Raw genomic sequence first — 19,381 nt, 5'->3', positions numbered from 1 at the left:
CTGCTCATCAGTCAGCACCACCACACTGCGGAGCGTCCGTCTAACAGGGTGCCTCAAGCCCTCCCTCGTTCACGAGCCCGGGTGGATCGTGACACTGGCGACAAGGATGGGATCCTCGTGACAGGTGATGGCCTCGTAACCTGATGACGGGCTTCAGTAAATGCATCCCACAAATATGGGGGTGCCATCACAAAGAAGCCGGCAGAAAACGGCCTCGGCGTCTGTCACAATGGGAAGGCATGCATATGAAAGGCATCTTTTAATGAGTAAAGCGACGCCACCACCACAGGAAGGTCGGTCTTTGCGAATAATGGCATAATTGGGAGGAACAATCTCCTGATCAAATATTTCAGGAGAAAGCCATGTTTTCGTAACCCTGGCTATATAAGGATCACATTCCAGTAGGAGACTTTCCAGAGCTTCTATTTTGTTCAGAACGCTTCTCTCATTAACATTTAAAATGGTTAGGGCTTTAATTGTAGTTGTTGATGACTTTGGCGAGTTTGCAGCCTTAGTGGTACCCTCGTCCTTTTTTTGGAGAAGGACTTGTCGTTCTTTTCATCGTCCCAAAAGAAGGCTCGATTGTTAATAAACAGTTTATCAAATGCTAGCGATACTTTATTGTTCTTCTCGCGGTTTTCTTTGGCGCTATTCCACAGCCTCCTTCTAATGTCTCTGATTCTGGGTGAAAAATCTCCGATTTATTGGTTGGTGTTTTTCAGTTTATAACCTTTTTTAAGTATGACTGATTTCTGCCTGAAATCTAGCAGCTTGAAAATTGCTGGCCTATTCTTGTTCCATCCTGCTCTTCCTAGACAATGTACGCGTTCGACAGTAACCGGATTTAAGCCAAGACTGTCCTGAATGACAGTTTTGTTCACTGTCTGTTCAAGAATTTCACTCGTCTCTCCGTCAGTTTCTGGCACGCCATAACGAATTAAATTCGACCACCTCCTCTGATTTTCTAGGTCGTCGACTTTCCTTTCCAAGCTTTCATCTGCACACTTCATGTTGACAATTTCCTCTTGACACAAGCCAACCCTATCTTCGAGTCTTGCTAAGGCATATAGTTTTTTATCTATATCAGCAAGCCGCTTCTCCTTGATGGGTTTAATATCCGCAGTGATTTCCTTTAACGAGCTTGCGATTTGGTCTAGGGTAGGTCCTGGATTCGTTTCAATTTCGCCACACAGGAGCAGTAATTTCCGCAAGAGCAGTTAAACGTTACATACGACACCTAAGCACCGTGGGCACGGCAGCACAAGCAAGAAAATGTTGTCCAAGCGCATACATTTGCCGTATTGTTTCCTCACCTGCACAAGGAAGAGGAATGGATAGTTAGATGTCCGCATGCTTGAAGTGCTGCCGTGCTCAAAAAGCGTCAAGTGTGGTGATTGTCCTTTTGTAGGCGAGCCGTGGGATGGTGCTAGGTGCTGATCATGCGCTGACAGAACCAGGCGGGATAACGGCAAATGATGAGGCAACAGCTCCGATAACGTGCAGGACAGAATCACTGGCACATGGTAGAACGTCATGCTGGCAACCTGCGCAGTGGTGCTCTACCCAAACCGCAAGGTGCCTCCAATGATGGCGGGAAGCAGTCCGAGGAAAAACTGCACGAGGAAGAGGAACGGATTGTTAGACGTCCGCATGCCTGAAGTGCTGCCGTGCCCAACTTATGGGCAGTTACACATTCGTACAATGAGGCCAGTCTTCCACATCATGTTTGGTGGTCCCACGAAAATGGGTGAGTTGCGTTGACGAGGGACGCCGGCGCAGACGACAGTGGCAGCCGGTGGTGCAGGCAATGTGGTGGCGGGATCAGGCATAGTGCAGGGTGATCTTGTTGGCAGGGTTCAAGTGCGAAGCTCCAGGATGAGACGAAGGATCTCGGCAATCTCCACCAAATGCGACGAGATTTATTGTCGTTGCCAGCATTGCTGGAACACTAGGTATAGAAAAGCGCTGCAAAGGCTGTCCATAGCACGAGGCTCCCTCGCAATAAGAGCACGGTCCTTCGTCTTCCTCTTCAGTCAGCACATACACAGGGGTGCGTCTGCTTCATTACAAAATATATATATACAGTGTCATATCTTAAGAAGCCAACAAAGAAAGACAGCAATGACAGCATTGCACGCTTAAGTTAAGGCATGGGTTCGTGCCCCAACTGCAGCCAGTTGTTTTTTCATCCACTCTCCTTTCCATTAATTTATCATTTTCAATTCAACTAATAGGTACATGCAATTTCACCTATGCTGTCCTTGGTGTCATTTGTTGGCTTCTTATGATATCACTAATAAAAATCTGGCCCTTGGTTTCCTTTCTCCTCGTTTAACACACACACACACACACACACACACACACGCACGCACACACACACACACGCACACACGCACGCACGCACGCACGCACGCACGTGCACGCACGCACGCGCGCACGCACGCACACGTGGGTAGGGTCCAAAAAGACTGTTGGATCCCAGCCCCCCCCCCTCCCTGCCAGAAAAATGCAAACTTTCCACCTGTGTAGCCACACGCCTCACATGAAAATGATGGCACAAACAGTTCCTTATTCCGATACTAGCAAATCTCTGCCAGGGTCATCGCACGTCGCATTCACAGATATCGCCACCAAACCTATTGCAATAAGCACCTTCACCTATCTGTTTTACAGTGCATGGTGCGTAGTGCCATTGGTAGCGTAGTGCATGCTTTTAGTAGGTGATAATCTGAATGTAGCGCCATTCCCTGCTGCAGACAGCACGACGTGCGCATCACGTTTCGCTTAAAGGGAAGCTGAAAGGTTTTCCAGAAAAAATTAGTAAAGAGCAGTACGCCGTGGTTTTCAACCCTCTGAATTCGAATATCGCATTGAAATTGAGTGAAAGAAAGCGCAAACATATTTTATTTCGACGAAAAGTGCAGCAGCAGACACGCCCAGCTCGCGCGCCTCGTTTCCGCCTGTGATTGGTCAGGCGCCTCGTGACGTCAACAATGGTTCGGCTTGCAGACGACGAGTGAACGCGACAGCCATCGCCTCGCTTGCAGCGCTGTCGCTGTCGCGTGCAAGATCACTTGTAAGGGGTTTATACTTGTGCATACTACACGTATGTACATACTTGTACATACTACATGTACGAGCCGGTTGCGAAGAGCCGGCCTCTCCAAGAAGCAAAAAATGCTGGTGCAAGCACTGCTTTCCACGCGAACGAAGGCGAAGTGTTAGTATCTCCTTGTGTTGGAAATGTTCTTTGGCGAGTATGTTTTTTGCTAAGCTGCATTCAGCATTCCAGGGAGTACGTTTCCGAACAAACAACTGTAGTGTTATGTTCCTGCATGCCTCCTCGTAGAACGTAAGCAGTGATGCGATCTTCAGCATTTGTGCGCTGCCCCAAAGCTGTCGGCAATCTACACAGACAATTTAAACGCGGGAAAAGTTTACCGGCTGTTGTAGCACGTGTAGTATAGAACCTTCATCAGCACGCCATCCACACACTACTCGTAACCGGCGAATTCCGACGGCTACGTGAGATGGTCGGTTTCTTCTGTGTGCGAGAGAAGGGGGAGTGCAGCGTCTTGGCGTGAGCAGGCTTTCCAACACATGCAAACTTTACGCTTGTACTGTGTTATGGTAGCTGCATGCAGGCTGTTTCACAACACACGTGCGAATAGAAAATTCGCGGCGCTTGGCGATGAAACTTGCGTCAAGGGTGGGCGATAAACATGCACCTTCCATTCAGCGTGCTAACAATTTTTTTTTTAGGAGAACCCAAAGCACGCATTATTGATAAACTCCGGTAGTAATCGTCACGGAAGTGGTTAGAGCACAACACTTGTTCTTGAGCACTTGAAGTTGTTTCGCTTCACAGCAGCCTCCCACTTAGCTGAAAGCTTCTTGTCTTGCAGGAACTAATGGAACATCAGAACATCGTCGCGGCCGCAGGTTTTCGTGCAAGCGTAGGCTGCACAGAACGCCGGCATGATCGGCCTACAAGTTCAATTGATGCTGCGCACGTCAACTACCACTCCTATAAACACACAAATAAAGGAATGTAGGGTCGAGCGAAGCAGATTAGGACGGCACACACGCAGAAATAAGCCCGGTCAGGCATGGTCGCGGAGACTGTTAAGGAGCGGAACACCAGTGTTGACGTCACTAAGCCGCGGTTTCCGGTCTCCGCTCGCATCGTCAGCGTCAGCAGCAGCGCGCGGCGCTCCACAGGGGGCGGAGCTACAGCACAATTTTAACTGACGATTGCGTCGTTCCTAAGTGAAAAATCCCCCCCCCCCCCACACTTTACCTTCATGGTTTATAAGGTTCCCGCATCCGTATATGAGCGTCCTATTGAATTCGACAGACTCTTCAGAGCTTCCCTTTAAGCGGCATCAGGCGTCGCCCACCAGCTCGATTTCGCTTCCGTTTCCCTTCGTCCCCTTAAAACACCACGCAATAGGAAAACAGCAAAACCCATCTCAGGTCGCCACAGCACCACCAGCTGAAAGTGCGTCGGTGTCTCATGCTGCAACAATCCATGCTACGCTTCGCATTACAAGATGTAATCATAGATGCCAACAATCGTTGAGTCTGTAAAATTCTTTTAGTTACTTCGGATCGTACATTTTCTTGGTTAGTATGTTATTTCTTGCATATTTTTCCAAAAATTATGAACGAGATTCTGCTGTGTAGGGTTCTACGCACTAGGAACACGTAAGCTCAATGATTTTGTTCTGGACAGCGGACACCAGCACAAAAATGTTGAAGTCTCCACCATGCTGAAACACCCGAGGACCCCGACATTCTGCTTGCCAGGGATGGACTATACCCCAATATTTATGGCATCAAGATAATTCCTACAAGCAGCAAGTACAGGTTCAGGAACTCATTTAAACCGATGCAACCACAAATACCAGTAAAGCCCCTGTCTCAGTTAGCTACAACACAGAAACACACACCTAAAATGATCAACACCAGCTCATACGCACGTTCCACCAAAGCTATGACCGAAGAAGCATCTACAGCGAAGTCGGCTACCATTGGTATGTTCCCGTTACCTGTCGACAAAAAGGCAGTGGGCAGGTTCCTTGGGCTGTGTGCCTATTACAGGTGCTTCGTAAGAGACTTTGCGACCGTTGCGGAACCATTAACTCACCTCACGAAAGCCGACATTGACTTCAAATGGGAAACAAGGCAAGACGACACATTTGAGGAGCTGAAACGACAGCTGCAGTCACCACTGGTGCTTTCACACTTCGACGAAGACATCGAGATGGAAATGCACACTGACGCTAGTAGCATAGGCCTTGGTGCCGTGATAACTCAACGGAAGGAAGGAATTGAAAGCGTAATCGTTTATGGTAGCCAGTCAATGTCAATAGCAGAAGCGAATTATTCTACGACCGAGAAAGAGTGCCTTTGGATTATTTCGGCTATGCCGAAATTTGGGTCTTACATCTGAAGCAGCACAAGCTTGATGTGGGCGAATTGGTTTTTGCATACTTGAAGAAAAGAGTGCTACGAAGATGCGGACTAAAACAGTAACATGTACGACGGACAAGGTGCTACTTCCAACTAAATGTTTCTTTTTGAAAAATCCTGTTTCTTCAAAAAAACATTTAGCTGGCAGTAGCGCCTTGTCCGTCATACATGTTCCTCTTGTTTGCGTCTTCGTAGCGCTCTTTTCTTCAAGTATGGGTCTTACATATACAGCAGGCACTTCAAAGTGGTAAGCAACTACATGCCTTGTGTCGGCTAGCAAACTTAAAGGATCCTTCAGGTCGCCTAGCACGTCAGAGTCTCAGGCTCCAGGAATTCAACATTCACCGTGACGTATAAGTCCAGGAAGAAGCATTCTGATGGCGAATGCTTATCGCATACCCATGTTAACCTGCCACTGCAAGGCGAACTGGACGACAATGCCTTCCTAGGAACAATAACTGCAGACGACTTTGCCGAATAGCAGCGAGCAGACCCACAGTTACAAAGCCTCGTGGATTACTTAGAAGGCAAGACTGACGTTGTCCCTAAGGTATTTTGGCATGGACTGTCTTCATTTTCTTTACACAACGACATCCTTATAAAGAAGTTTTCACCAGCTTGCGCGAACTACCTTCTCACTGTACCCGCAACACTCCGGCCAGAAGTCCTGCACGCCCTGAACAACAATCATACAGCAAGGCCCCCCGACATTTCCCGTATGCTAGCAAGAATATGAGAGAAGTACTATTGACCATGTATGACTGCTGACGTCGCCGGTTACATAAAGACACGCTGCGACTGCCAGCAACACGAGACACCACCAACAAGACCAGCAGGATTACTACAGCTGATCGAGTCTCCTTACCGACCATTTCAGCAAATAGGAATAAAGTTGTTGGGGCCCTTTTCGATGTCAACATGTTGAAACAAGTGGATCATCGTGGCTACTGCCTACTTCACCCGCTACGCAGAAACGAAAGCTCTGCCGAAAGGCAGTGCAGCAGAAGTGGTCTTCATTAAGAACATCCTGCTGTAACATGGTGCCCCAGAAATCCTCATCACCGACAGAGGAACGGCCTTTATAGCAGAGTTCACACAAGCCATTCTACAATACAACCAGAAAGCCATAAGAGGTCAACTGCCTACCACCTGTAGGCGAATAGTCTTACGGAGCAGCTGAGCAAGACCCTTGCCGACAAGCTAGCAATGTATGTTGATGTTGAGCACAAGACATGGAATGCCGTCCTGCCTTAAGTAACCTTCGCTTATAACATGGAAGTGCAAGAAACAGCGCAGATCACGCTGTTCAAGTTTGCTTACAGCAGGAACCCTAGGCCGACTCTTAACTGTGGCCACACATCACTGACAAAGAGAACTTAGACATTGACGCCTATCTCCAACACGGCGAAGAAGGCCGACAGCTGTCGGCCTGTCGGCGAAGAAGGCCGACATGTGCATGAAGAACCTGTGCATGTGCATGAAGAACCAGCAGAGGACTGACAGCTGGCACTACAATCTTCGATGACGCTATGTGGAATACCAACCCGGTGACTGTGCTTGCGTCTGGACTCCAATACAGCGATGAGGACTTAGCAAGAAACTGCTATTATGCTATTTCGGACCCTACAAGATTATTCGACGTATAGGCGCACTGGACTACGAGGTCATGCCAGAGAGCATTTCACAATCACAGCAGCACCATGCATGACCTGAAGCCGTGTATATAATGTGTCTTAAGCCTTTCTACGCCCCCTGACTACCTTAAGACTGTTTCTTTGTTGTTTTTTCTTCTTTATTATTCGTGGTTTTCTTCCTGCTTTTGTATGCAGCATTGGGACGAGCCTCTCTAAGAGGGAGGTATTGACACATGTGCATGTTTATCTTGCTCTGGTGGCCGCCGTTCACAGGAAACCAGCACCTCCTCTATTTTTTTTATGCTAGCCAGATGCGGCCGATCAGACCGTTCACCGCCCTCTCCTATCGTCCTTTCCTACTCTCCCCCTTCGGGTAGCATTCGCACCTGCTTTACGGTCGTGGGGAAAGTACCATCTGGGTGGCGCCTCACGGCGGAAGTCGGCGGAAGACTGAAACACGTGTGATTACCTGATAAACGCAGTGATGGAGCATCGAACACTTATCATTGGGAACGGCAGCAGAGCGTGCTCAGACATCTGCGTTACGCAAGCAGGCGTACCTAAATTATTTGTACCGTCTGAGTAGCGCTGAATCATGGCAACTCAATGAACTAAGGCGCACCAACAGCTCCCACTGGGGAGCGAGCGATTGTGCTGGCAATGAAAAAATAGAGGAGGTGTTTGGCTCACAAATATTTAACATTATCCCTTAGCACAAGATGCACCTGCATGATCTGGAACTCACACAAATGTTATCGTTCATTCTATCTGTTGTGTATGTCCTCACCAAACCTTATATTATCAGATTGCATGCGCGACACGAACTGTGTAGCAGTTTCTGGAAACCACGCGAGCACTAGTGATTACACTAGAACCTTCGACGAGTAATGCATAAAAGCCGACGCGCTTGACCTGCAATCAGATTACGACAATCGCCGACTGTGTTCGCCATCATCGTTGTGTTTTAAGTATAACTTGCTTTTCTCGACACAGATTCACCCAATGAAAATTTAGTTAAGTTATTCACAGTTTTGCTACTGCGCTCTTCCCTGTCGCTACTACGTGATATTATAGAGAATAATTTGTTATCTGCAAGTTTCATATATCCGTAGTCGACTGTAGTTCACGAATAAAGGGCTTATTTGAGCCAAACCTCTGGCGATGCACAACACTACAAATGCCCAGAGCTAAGCAGCATGGGAAGCAAGTGTTTAGTATTTAACAATAATTTTTATATATCCATGAAAGACTGTACCTAGCAAAACAAGCCATGTACATCGCTTGGTTTCCCTATCATTGTGTCACCTTTCCATGGACATACCGTAAAAACCGGACTATAGGTCGGACCGAAATATAGGTCGATCCCCCAACTAACGAATTCTCAAAATGAAAAAAAATCTTTTTCAATGGCAAAAGTACCGAAAGACATGACACCCTTACCTTGAAACAAATGCGACTCAGGGGTTTGCACAATGGTGACAGTATTTATTTAAATGCTGCTCGCAAGTGCACCTGGGCCAAGTTTTTAGCGGTATCGCGCGACCATCGACACGCGTGCTTGTCAACACCTTATTAACAGCGCTGATACGCGCATGTGTACACATGCCCTTACTTTCGCTATTTCACCGCTCCGTGCTGTAATGATAAGGTGCTGACAAACACGCAGGTCAATGGTCGCGCGATACTGTTAAAAATTCGTCGGGTGTACAGTACACAGAAGGGCACGAAATGAGCAAGCTCTACTCCGAATCAGAGCAACGCCTTTGATCAGTCGGATGACGAGTGCTTCTCGCTGCCCAGTCCATAGGCGCGTGCAATCTCTACCGCTTTCAAACGGATGCATTCGGCAGTCACAGGCAGCGATCTTACACGCAGCTCGCGGACGGACTCCACAACCTTGCCTTCCAGCTCTGCAGTCCGCTGCGATCCGGCACGAAATGACGTTTTCTTTCGGTTGCTGCAAGTTGTAATACGTTGCTTTTGCCTCCGCCACTACCGAATGCTCTTTTTGGATACTTCAAGTTTGCGCTGTGCCGCCAGGTTGCCGTGGGCTTCCGCGTACTCAATCGCCTTTTTCTTGAAGGCGACGGTGAATTGACTTCGGCTTCCGCTCCCACTCAATTTGAAACAAAATGAAAGTGCAGTCTTTAATTAATATAACTTTGCGACAATGGAAACGCAAAATGCTGGTGCCACAGCGTCGCCACGCCGCCATAGACGCCGCGCTGCTGCTGATGGCAATGGCGAAGGCGGCTGTTTACTTTATCCGCCCATTGTTGCAAGACTTCCGTAATTTTTCCGCCAATGTCCGGTATATAAGTCGAGGGTCGACTTTTCGCGATGGTTTTTTGAAAAAAAGTTCGACCTATATTCCGGTTTTTACGGTAAGTGCGTCTGTTTATAGATTTTTTTTTATTGCATGCTTAGCCAAGAACTGCTCAGTGCATTGACGACAGCACAGGAACGTGACCATTGTTGTGTCGGCAGCGGCAGGCAAGTGGGGGCCCCTGGCCAGCGAACGCGCGCGAGCGCCGACGCAGTGAAGGAGGCTCGGAGCTAACTGCTCCCGATGAAAACCGGAACGAAGACTCAGCCGACCCGCGGCCTTTTATTACTAATAAAGGCTTCACACGCCGGATGACACCTCCTGATTGGTCCAAGCTCGTCACATGACAGAAGGGGGGGGGGGCGCCATCTAGCTAAACAACTACAAAACATACACGTACGATGACACAGAGATCTGACAGGGGGCGACACTATACTACATCATCCCCACCTGGAAACAAAGCAAGCATACAGTGAAACGCACACACAACACGCGCACTTAAGTCCAAAGGCAATTTCAGTTCGTTCCCCCCCACGTTCACACACGCGCACCAGTCGCATACAAAGCACGTACTTACGTCCACAATAATTTCAGTCCCTCCCCGCCCAAGTTCACATACACGCGCATCAGTCTTGGGCACCAAAACACAGGCAGTCACTCAAACAAAGTCTGACAAGGAACACGGCACAAAACTCACTGCACCGCAACAAGGAGCACTTTATACCTGTGTTAATGAAACATGTGGACTGTCTCCTAAATGTCACAGCGAGGCCCCTAGCCGTGGCATTTCGAAGACGGCAATGCGCTCTACACTACAGAAACAAAATCATCGAGCCACGGAGGCCGTTTTCCGTCACGATGAGGACGCGAGCGTACCTCAGAAGAACTTTGGGGGTTGCGAAGCGTATTGGTCGGCTTTAATGACCCAGTCGTCCCACTATTTCGCTCCCCTTGGTTGGAAAACTGAATGTGGTCACTCAAAGCTGGAGAGGGTTGCCCAGGAAGCTCCTCTCAACGTCCCAACAAGTCCTGGGAGGCTACCGATTCCCCCCACGGAATCAGAGACGACTGCTGACTGCGTAGACTCGGAAGTGATACAGTCAGACAAGCTACTTAACTGATGCTTTGATCACGATGTCACTACAGACGAGTCATCAGAATGACAATCCAGGTTTGAATACGAGTACAAAAAATCTTTATCACTTGTACACAATGTACTACCTGTTGGATCCTTCATCACTAGGGTTAACTTAGACACATGCCACGTCTTCCCATCACTGAGTCGAAAAGTAGATGGTCCTATCTGGGCCTTGACTTTACGAGGTTTACTGTACTTAAAAAATACTTTCCCCTTAAATCTTATTCTGACGGTGTCTCCCACCTTGATACGAGTTGCCTGAGCACCTCTACGTTTGTCTACGTACTGTTTAGTCTGCCAATGTTTCTGCAAGACCCTTTCTTGAACGTGAGGCACAAGACTGTCCTGTTCCCGTAGATCTACACAGAGCCGCATGGTTCCATACTTCTTGCGCACCACCACTAGTGGAGACACCCACTCAGAAGCCTCGACGCGCTCGATACGTCGCAGTCCTCGAGACGTCGCAATTCATTTGTGACCTGGTCACGGAGAGCCAGGGGTAGTCTGCGCAACTTTGAAGATACTTGTATGGCATTTTGCTGCCGATGAATTCGGTGCACAAGGTTGTTTACGAGACCCAACTCGTCACTGAAGAGGTGATCAAAACCCGGAGGCACACCTGTGGGGCTCTGTACAGGAGGAAGCGTAGCCAGGCAGCATGTCAGCGACGTACCGTCGATTTGTATCCCCAAGCACTGGATGGCGTCAAGACCCAGCAGTGATGTTTCTGTAGACGTTATATGGAACGTGACTGAGCACGACCTTTGAAGAAATTGGACAGTGGTTTGGAAAAGGCCTTGAATGTCGATGCGTTGCTTGGAGAAATTCCTCAAGTCCACTGCTGTTTTTGACAGTCTGTGCTGTCGACCAAAGTGCTTTCCAAAATCCTCGGCCGTCATCAATGAGACAGACGCTCCTGTGTCATCGAGCAGCCGCATGGCGACGTCGTTAACCACGACCGGGACCTGTAAATGCCTTTTAGCTTCCAAAGTGCTCACCGTCAAGACAGACGCGGACGGCTGTCCTGTGGAAGTTGAAGACAGTGTCTCTGCGGAAGAGACGTGCTGAACAGTACGGGTTTTTCGGCATACTGATGCAAAATGGCTTAACGTGTGGCAGGCGTTGCACTGCCGGTTCCTTGCGGGACAATTCCTGTACGTGGCAATATGCTTCGTGCTGCCACACCGATCGCATGAACTATGGTCGAAATTAGGGTCCTTCGCATCCTGTGCTTCATTGCGGGTCCCGGAGGAGCCTCGCGGAAAATGTCGATCATCTGGGCGGCCTCTTGGAAGACGTCGGCCATCTTAGCGGCTCCTCGGAAGAAGTCGGCCATCTTCATGGCCTCCCGGACTACGTCGGCCATCTTGGCGGCTCCCCGAAAAAAGTCGGCCATCTTCATGGCCTCCCGGACTACGTCGGCCATCTTGGCGCCTCCCCGGAAGAAGTCGGCCATCTTGGCCCGTCGACGGAACGCCAAGTTGAGATGCCTCAATTCTTCGTACATTTTCGGAGCCGAACGCGCGGTTCGTTCGATGCAAGGCTTCTAACGAGCGTCCAATTTCTTCTGCCTTGTCCAGGGACAGGGTTTCACCATGAGCCAATAACTTTTCGAGAACACTGGCGTTCGCTACCCCATGTATAATTTGGTCTCGGACGCGCTCGTTGTAGCTTGTGCCGAAGTTGCACTGTACCGCCTTCTCCTTCAATGCGGTCACGAATTCCAGGAATCCTTCTCCCTTGAACTGCCTTCGACTGGTGAATTCGTGCCTCTCTGCCAGATTTTGTTGACGCGGCGAACAGCCAGTCAAGCCGCTGCAAGAGTTTCTGGAACTCTGACACTGGCGGGACCGCATCATTTGACGTTGACGCTGCGCCGGTCGACTGCCTTGCTGCTTCGCTTGATCTGGCGCTGCGCTGGTTAACTGCCTTGCTGCTTCCTGCTCCTCGCCTGTGAAGTACTTTCGTTGTCCTTCACGCCCGAGAGCACTGACGAGCGCGGACGCTCGTCGCGCATCTGTCCAGTCGCCACCGCCGGCCGCTTTGAGGTGGGCCTGAAAAATTTTTTTCCAGCGATACCATGGAATTAACAGTGGCCCGGGCACTTCAAGAAAAACGGGAAGGTTCGCCGTAAAAGACGCCATGCCCGGTAGCGTGCAGGAGACAGTGCAGAAAACAAGCCGGAGCTCGCAGCAGGAATGGGGCACGGAAGAACAAGGGGGCGAGTAGGCCTAGGCTCGGAAGCCTCGCGACGCCAAGTGCGTCGGCGGCGTTTGCAGGCCGTGCCGACACGTAAAGGACGCTTCACTTACGAAGCTCATTGGTTTCCCGGGGCTTTGGTCGGAACCGCTGTAGGAATCCCTTTCTCGTCGCCAAAAGATGTGTCGGCAGCGGCAGGCAAGTGGGAGCCCCCGGCCAGCGAACGCGCGCGAGCGCCGACGCAGTGAAAGAGGCTCGGAGCTAACTGTTCCCGATGAAAACCGGAACGAAGACTCAGCCGACCCCAGCCGTTTATTACTAATAAGGGCTTCACACGCCAGATGACACCTCCTGATTGGTCCAAGCTCTTCACATGACAGAAGGGGTGGGGGGCGCCATCTAGCTAAACAACTACAAAACATACACGTACGATGACACAGAGATCTGACAGGGGGAGACACTATACTACAATCATGTTTCAGAGCTCACCTTGAGCGTTTGAAGTCCTTCATCAGGGTGTGGTGCTCAGGCATCTTTTTGATATCCTCCCAGTCCTTTTCTGTTGGCAAGAAAAAATAAGTGGCAACAGTACCACATCAGCAAAGCCACCAAGAGCAACCACCAGTCACTTTGCTAGTTATGGGGGGACACAGGCTACAAAAAGAAATTAAGGAAGGTTGCATTAAATAGACCAATTAAATGGAAGGAAGACCATTTGTCTGTGCACACTGCAAGAGTAAAAGACTGTGTTAATAATAGCAAAGAAATAGCCCTCACAAAGAGAAAGAGAAAGTGCAGCAATCGATGGCATGTGGCACGGGAGTTATTCGCCTTCTTACTGGAATCAATGGTGGCGTGAGACGTGCTGCTCTTGACTCTTCAGGTGTATTATCCTTCACCATACTTGAAACCCGGATGACTGGACAATTAATTAAATATTCGACATTTGGTTCAGTATTTGGTTTTCTTTTTCTTTAATTCAATTCGAAATCCACTACAGTGAAACCTCATTAAATCGAATTAACACAGCAAGCTGGGTGAGTTGGTGACTGAACATATTCCTAGGGGCGGGCAGCACAACCCAGACAAAGGACAAAAGGAAGTATGTGATAAGAGCGCAGACTAACAACGGGTTGATTTTTTGAAAACAACCGATTAAATATACAGAGGATTTGATAATGTGAAGAAGTGATGTGTACAAGTGGTGAAAGGGTGTCAGCCTATCTTGCCATTCAAAAACTTAGTTTCTTTATCATGTACAGAGATATAAGTCTGGCTGACGCATACGCCTGAGTTGACATGCATGAAGTAGGCTTCCACAATCTTGGAGTTGATTTGATTTCCATTTTTATAAAATAATGTAACGGATACGAGAGGCAGGTGCAAGAAGAAAGAAGAGAACGAGGAGTCTGAGAGGCTGGGCTGCACTACGATCACGCTACGATCATCGTCCATCTCCTGTAAACAAAATCATTTCTTCGCAACTCTTCCTAACAGTTGTGGTGGAGGTGCAGGGTAATCGACACCCGAAGATAGAGGCTGAACCACAAGTCCTGCGACGGAGCCATCGCCTTGCTGGACTCCCACCGAATCCACCGGAGTTAAATATGTCCCACGACGCAGACGAACAACGACCCATTCCAACTGCTGTGCCGACAAGTTCTGTTCTACAACTGAGAGATGCGCGTCCCTTTGCCAGAAGATCGGATGAAGACGTCGAGGAATGGCTCATCCATTATCACCGGGAGAGTGCCGCCAACAAGTGGAACAGCGCTTCTCAGCTTTCGAACATCGCGTTCTTTTCAACGGATACTGCGTTGGTGCGTTTTGACAATCACGAGGAAATGTTCACAACATGGGGAAGATTTGTTTCGGAAATCAAACAGTGATTCGGCGACTCCGCGACAAAAAAGAAAAGGGCAGAACAGACACTACTGCAATGTGCGCAAGTGCCAGGCAAAACCTGCACGACTACATTGAGGCAGTAATAAAACTGTGTAGGATGGTAAACTCTGGAATGTCTGACGAAGACAAAGTCGGGCACATCCTAAAAGGAATTACCGAAGATGTTTACAATTTCCTCATCACAAAAGACAACCTGGCTTCCGTCGCTGACATCATTCAGCACTGTCACACTTTCGAGCAACTGAAGACGAGGCGCATCACACCGAAGTTTGGCAGGCTAGCCAATGTGACGACAGTTGCAAGCATGGACAGCAACCAGCCCCTCCATCTTGCATCAAAGATCCGACAAATAGTTCGGGAAGAGCTCAACCTGCATGCGCAAGTGACACATCCAGGCACTCATAGCTTCCGCCTACCACCAGATTTCAAGCCAAACGTGGCATCCTTCTCCCCATATCTCGCGACGAGGGGCACTGAGGATTATGAACTCACACCCCGACCTCAGCCACGTCTCTACGACAGAGGCCCTACTAATGACACTCGGCCACAATGAAAACAGCCACGTTTTTACCCCCAAGGCCCTGTGACTTCTGTCAGGCGACGACAAGAACAGCACCGACCCTACTACCATGACGTGACTTATGAACGATATAACGGATTTCAGCGAGCAGCAGAGACACGTTATCCACACGACAATGAACTTTCTCGCCGCCCACAGCAGCCTAGCATTCGTTTCGAGAAAGATGCTGTGAACCGCGACCATTCCGTGTACTACAAATGTGGTTCCACAGGCCATATAGCTTGGTATTGTCGCCAAGGCCGTAAATCACGAAGGACACCACCGATGTTCTCACCACCCGGAGCCCGTATTTCATATGACTTGCGGACGACCGATTTGCTTCCAATGGACCACTTCTCGCATGAGCCAAGACGCAGTGATTCGCCAGCATCTGAGTAGAGTTTGACGCCACCAAATAACAGTCCCCGTCGGTCTCCGTTCCCTCAGCGCCGTTTTTCCTCACCGCTGCCGGGAAACTAGCATCGGTGGCCAATGGAGGTGAGGTCGCCGAGCGGTCTTTGCAAGAAATACCTCTGCCTGTTGTGATGCTCAAAAACAAAGTGAGTGTATCAATTGACGGAATACCGACCATGGCGTTAGTTGATACTGGGGCGACTGTGCCTGTGATGAGCCTCGCTTTCAAAAACCGTCTAGACCACAAAGATATGTTTCCTTGGAACGACGGTATTACCTTTCATGGAGTAGGCGGAGAGTGGCTTAATCCCCTTGGTGTTTGTGCTGTGAGTGTTTTGTTGGCTGGGAAAGCGTTTGTGTCAAAATTCCTTGTTCTTTCTCATCGTTCGCACGATGTTATTCTTGGTATCGATTTTCTTGAACAGTGCGGCGCTTCCGTCAACTGTGGTTGTGGCGAAATATCATTGAACAAGTTATATATATCAGCACATTCCGAAGAAAGCTCGCGTGGCGAAGACAGGGACACAGGCACACTCAGTGTTCTTGATGAACTAATTGCACCATTGTGGTGCCTGACTCCCGTTCATGTTTCTGCAACTGCTATTGACGCTGATTTTGTTGACCTTGTAGTTAGGCCTCCGCATAAACTGTGCTAAAAAGAAGATATACTTGTGCCCTGCTCTGTCGTGTGCATGATGAAAGGAGTCGCCACATTGCGGGCGCTGAACTGTTTCGCCACACCGGTTGTCCTTTCTCGCGGTATGAAAATCGCTCTCTTCGATGAAGCCGCATGTAGCTCAATAGCGGCACTAACTACAGACGTCTCTACAGCTTGCTCTCCTTGCGACAATTGCCATTCTGAAGAGCTAATGCTTGACATGATCAGCAAGGCTCTCTGTACATAGGAACGGCAAGTACTGGTACAGGTCCTTGCCAGGCATGAGGCTGCATTCGACTTCACGCATGGAGATGCACCCCTACATTTACCGTCGTTCCCACGCTCGTCACAGAATAGATACCGGCTCAGCACACCTTATCCGCCAGAAGCCCTACCGAGTGTCATCGTCCGAGCGCAAAGTTATTGCAGAGCAAGTCGAGGAGATGATGAACAAAGCTGTCCTTCAAGAGTCGTCTAGTCCATGGGCAGCCCCAGTAATCCTGGTCCGAAAAAACGATGGCTCCTGGAGATTCTGCATGGATTACACACATATAAACGCAGTGACGAAAAAGGATGTCTATCCACTACCGCGATTGATTGCTTACACGCTGCTTCTTATTTCTCAACACTTGATTTGCAATCGGGGTATTGGCAAATATCTATGGACCCTGCCGACAAGGCAAAGGACGCTTGCGTGACTCCCGATGGTCTATTCGAATTTAATGTTATGCCTTTTGGCCTTGGCAATGCTCCTGCCACCTTTGAAAGATCCATGGACACAGTACTACGTGGTCTAAAGTAGGAGATATGCATGTGTTACCTCGATAATGTTGTAATCTTTGGCCGCACATTTCAAGAACATAACGAACGCCTCAGCCTTGTTCTCGACTGCATCGAGAAAGCTGGACTGGTTATAAACTAAAAAAAAATTACGGTTTGGCGAACGTCAAACACTGATCCTGGGAACACTTAGTCAACAAGGATGGCATCAGACCCGATCCTCAAAAGATTGAAGCGGTGAGTTCCTTCAAGCCACTGCAGTCAGCACGAGAACTTCACTCGTTCATTGGCCTATGTTCGTATTTTCATTGTTTTGTTCCCCGGTTTCCTTCAAGCCACCGCAGTCAGCACGAGAACTTCACTCATTCATTGGCCTATGTTTGTATTTTCGTTGTTCTGTTCCCCGGTTTGCCGACATCGTTTACCCACTGACAAGTATTTTGCAACAAAATGCGTCCTTCAATTGGACACCAGAGTGTGCTGCATCATTCTCTCAACTGAAGTTTTACTAACGTCAGTACCCCTCCTGCGCCACTTAAAAAAATTAAATTATGGGGTTTTATGTGCCAAAACCACTTTCTGATTATGAAGCACGCCGTAGTGGAGGACTCCGGAAATTTCGACCACCTGGGGTTCTTTAACGCGCACCTAAATCTAAGTACACGGGTGTTTTCGCATTTTGCCCCCATTGAAATGCAGCCGCCGTGGCCAGAATCTTCTTGTGTCACTTCGATCCATCTTGCCCGACTGAAGTTCACATTGATGCTAGTGGAATCGGGATAAAAGTGATGCTTGTACAACATCACAGTGGTGCAGAACATGTCGCATATGCCAGTCGTTGCCTGAGCAAATCTGAGCGCAATTATATGGTTACGGAACAGGAATGCCTGGCAGCTGTTTTTGCCATATAGAAGTATCGGTGCTATCTTTACGGTAGACCATTCAAGATTATCACCGACCATCATTCTTTATGCTGGCTGGTCGGTTTGCGTGATCCCTCTGGTCGCCTCGCACATTGGGCACTGCGCCTCCAGGAATACTACTCTGTGGTATCATACAAGAGTAGCCGTCGTCACGCTGACGCAGACTGCCTCTATCGGATTCCTCTTGCGACAAATGACTGCGAGGCTGAGAATTTTGACGACTATCTCACTGCTGTTACTTCTACGTTTCCTGAAGCGGCAGACTTTCAGCGAGAAACACGGAATGACCTTATCCTCGATCCGCTTTTTGTCGCTGCCCTTACTTCTCAAGGCAGCAGTCACTTTACTGTCCGTGATAAGTTGCTCTACAAAACTAATTACTCTGGGCATGGAGCGCATATTCTGCTTGTTGTCCCCGAGTCTCCGCTCCGACGTTCTACACGCTATGCATGACAATGTGACATCCGGCCATTTCAGCTTTGTATGAATGCTACACCATACGCAGGAGCACATTTACTGGCCCAAAATGTAGGAAACAACCAAGCACTATGTCGCTAATTTTGAAACGTGCCAACGTCACAAGCGACCGACCACCGCAGCCCCGGGTCCCCTTCGGCCCCTGACACCGCCCAGTACGCCGTTCGAGCAAGTAGGCATTGACCTTCTGGGTCCATTCCCGTTATCTAACAACAAGAACCGTTGGATAATTGTCTGCATAGACCATCTTACACGGTATGCAGAAACAGCAGCCATACCATCTTCCACCGCTGCTTCCGTGGCGGTTTTCCTGCCACGTTCCATGTTCCTTCGTCATGGCTGGCCACGTATCATCATCAGCGACCATGGTCGCCAGTTCACTGCTGATGCCATTGAAGAGTTACTTCGTTTGTGTACGTCACAGTTCCGTCATTCCCCGCCGTATCATCCACAGACCAATGACCTCGTTGAAAGGACGTAAGTGATGAACAGCAACACTACGTCCCAGTTCTGATGATTGAATGAGACGTACATGGCAAGCATGTTGGTCAGTGTTCTGTTTGGTGCGTGACCGCCTCGAACTTCCGGCCCCACAGATACTGGTGGAAGAGTTCCACACCGAACGTGAGGGCCAGGCCTTCCTTCTGCAGCTGGCTGCAATGTTGCTCTGCAGCACGAAGCCGTCAAGAAGCAAACGACACAGGGCGTTCCTGGCCATCCTTGTCTCGGTGCGCCAGGACACGGCTCCGATGCCGTACGGCGAAGCATCTACATCAGGACGACAGGCTTGGCAGGATCAAAGTGTACCAGCACTGGAGCATTGGTGATTAGATCTTTGCTGCCCTGGAAGGCCCAGTCCTGCTCCTTCTTTCAGACCCATTGCTGGCCATCTC

At 49.1% G+C, this 19,381-nt stretch overlaps 2 protein-coding genes across 7 annotated transcripts in view; one reads left to right on the top strand and one right to left on the bottom strand.

Annotated features, from left to right (window-relative positions):
- Cdk8 (cyclin-dependent kinase 8) overlaps nt 1-19,381 on the bottom strand; it is a 349,166-nt gene that overhangs the window by 188,893 nt on the left and 140,892 nt on the right. For all 6 annotated transcript variants that reach the window (XM_065451716.1, XM_065451720.1, XM_065451722.1 and 3 more), the window contains exon 9: nt 13,262-13,331. In XM_065451716.1, coding sequence (XP_065307788.1) covers nt 13,262-13,331 — 70 coding nt within the window. The remainder of the gene's footprint in view (nt 1-13,261; nt 13,332-19,381) is intronic.
- LOC135918051 (uncharacterized) overlaps nt 1-19,381 on the top strand; it is a 468,520-nt gene that overhangs the window by 321,808 nt on the left and 127,331 nt on the right. The window lies entirely within an intron of this gene.

Source organism: Dermacentor albipictus, chromosome 5, assembly GCF_038994185.2.
Source record: "Dermacentor albipictus isolate Rhodes 1998 colony chromosome 5, USDA_Dalb.pri_finalv2, whole genome shotgun sequence".
Classification (NCBI taxonomy): Eukaryota; Metazoa; Arthropoda; class Arachnida; order Ixodida; family Ixodidae; genus Dermacentor; species Dermacentor albipictus.
Note: the sequence above shows the minus strand (reverse complement) of the source record. Positions and strands in the feature narration are given on the sequence as shown.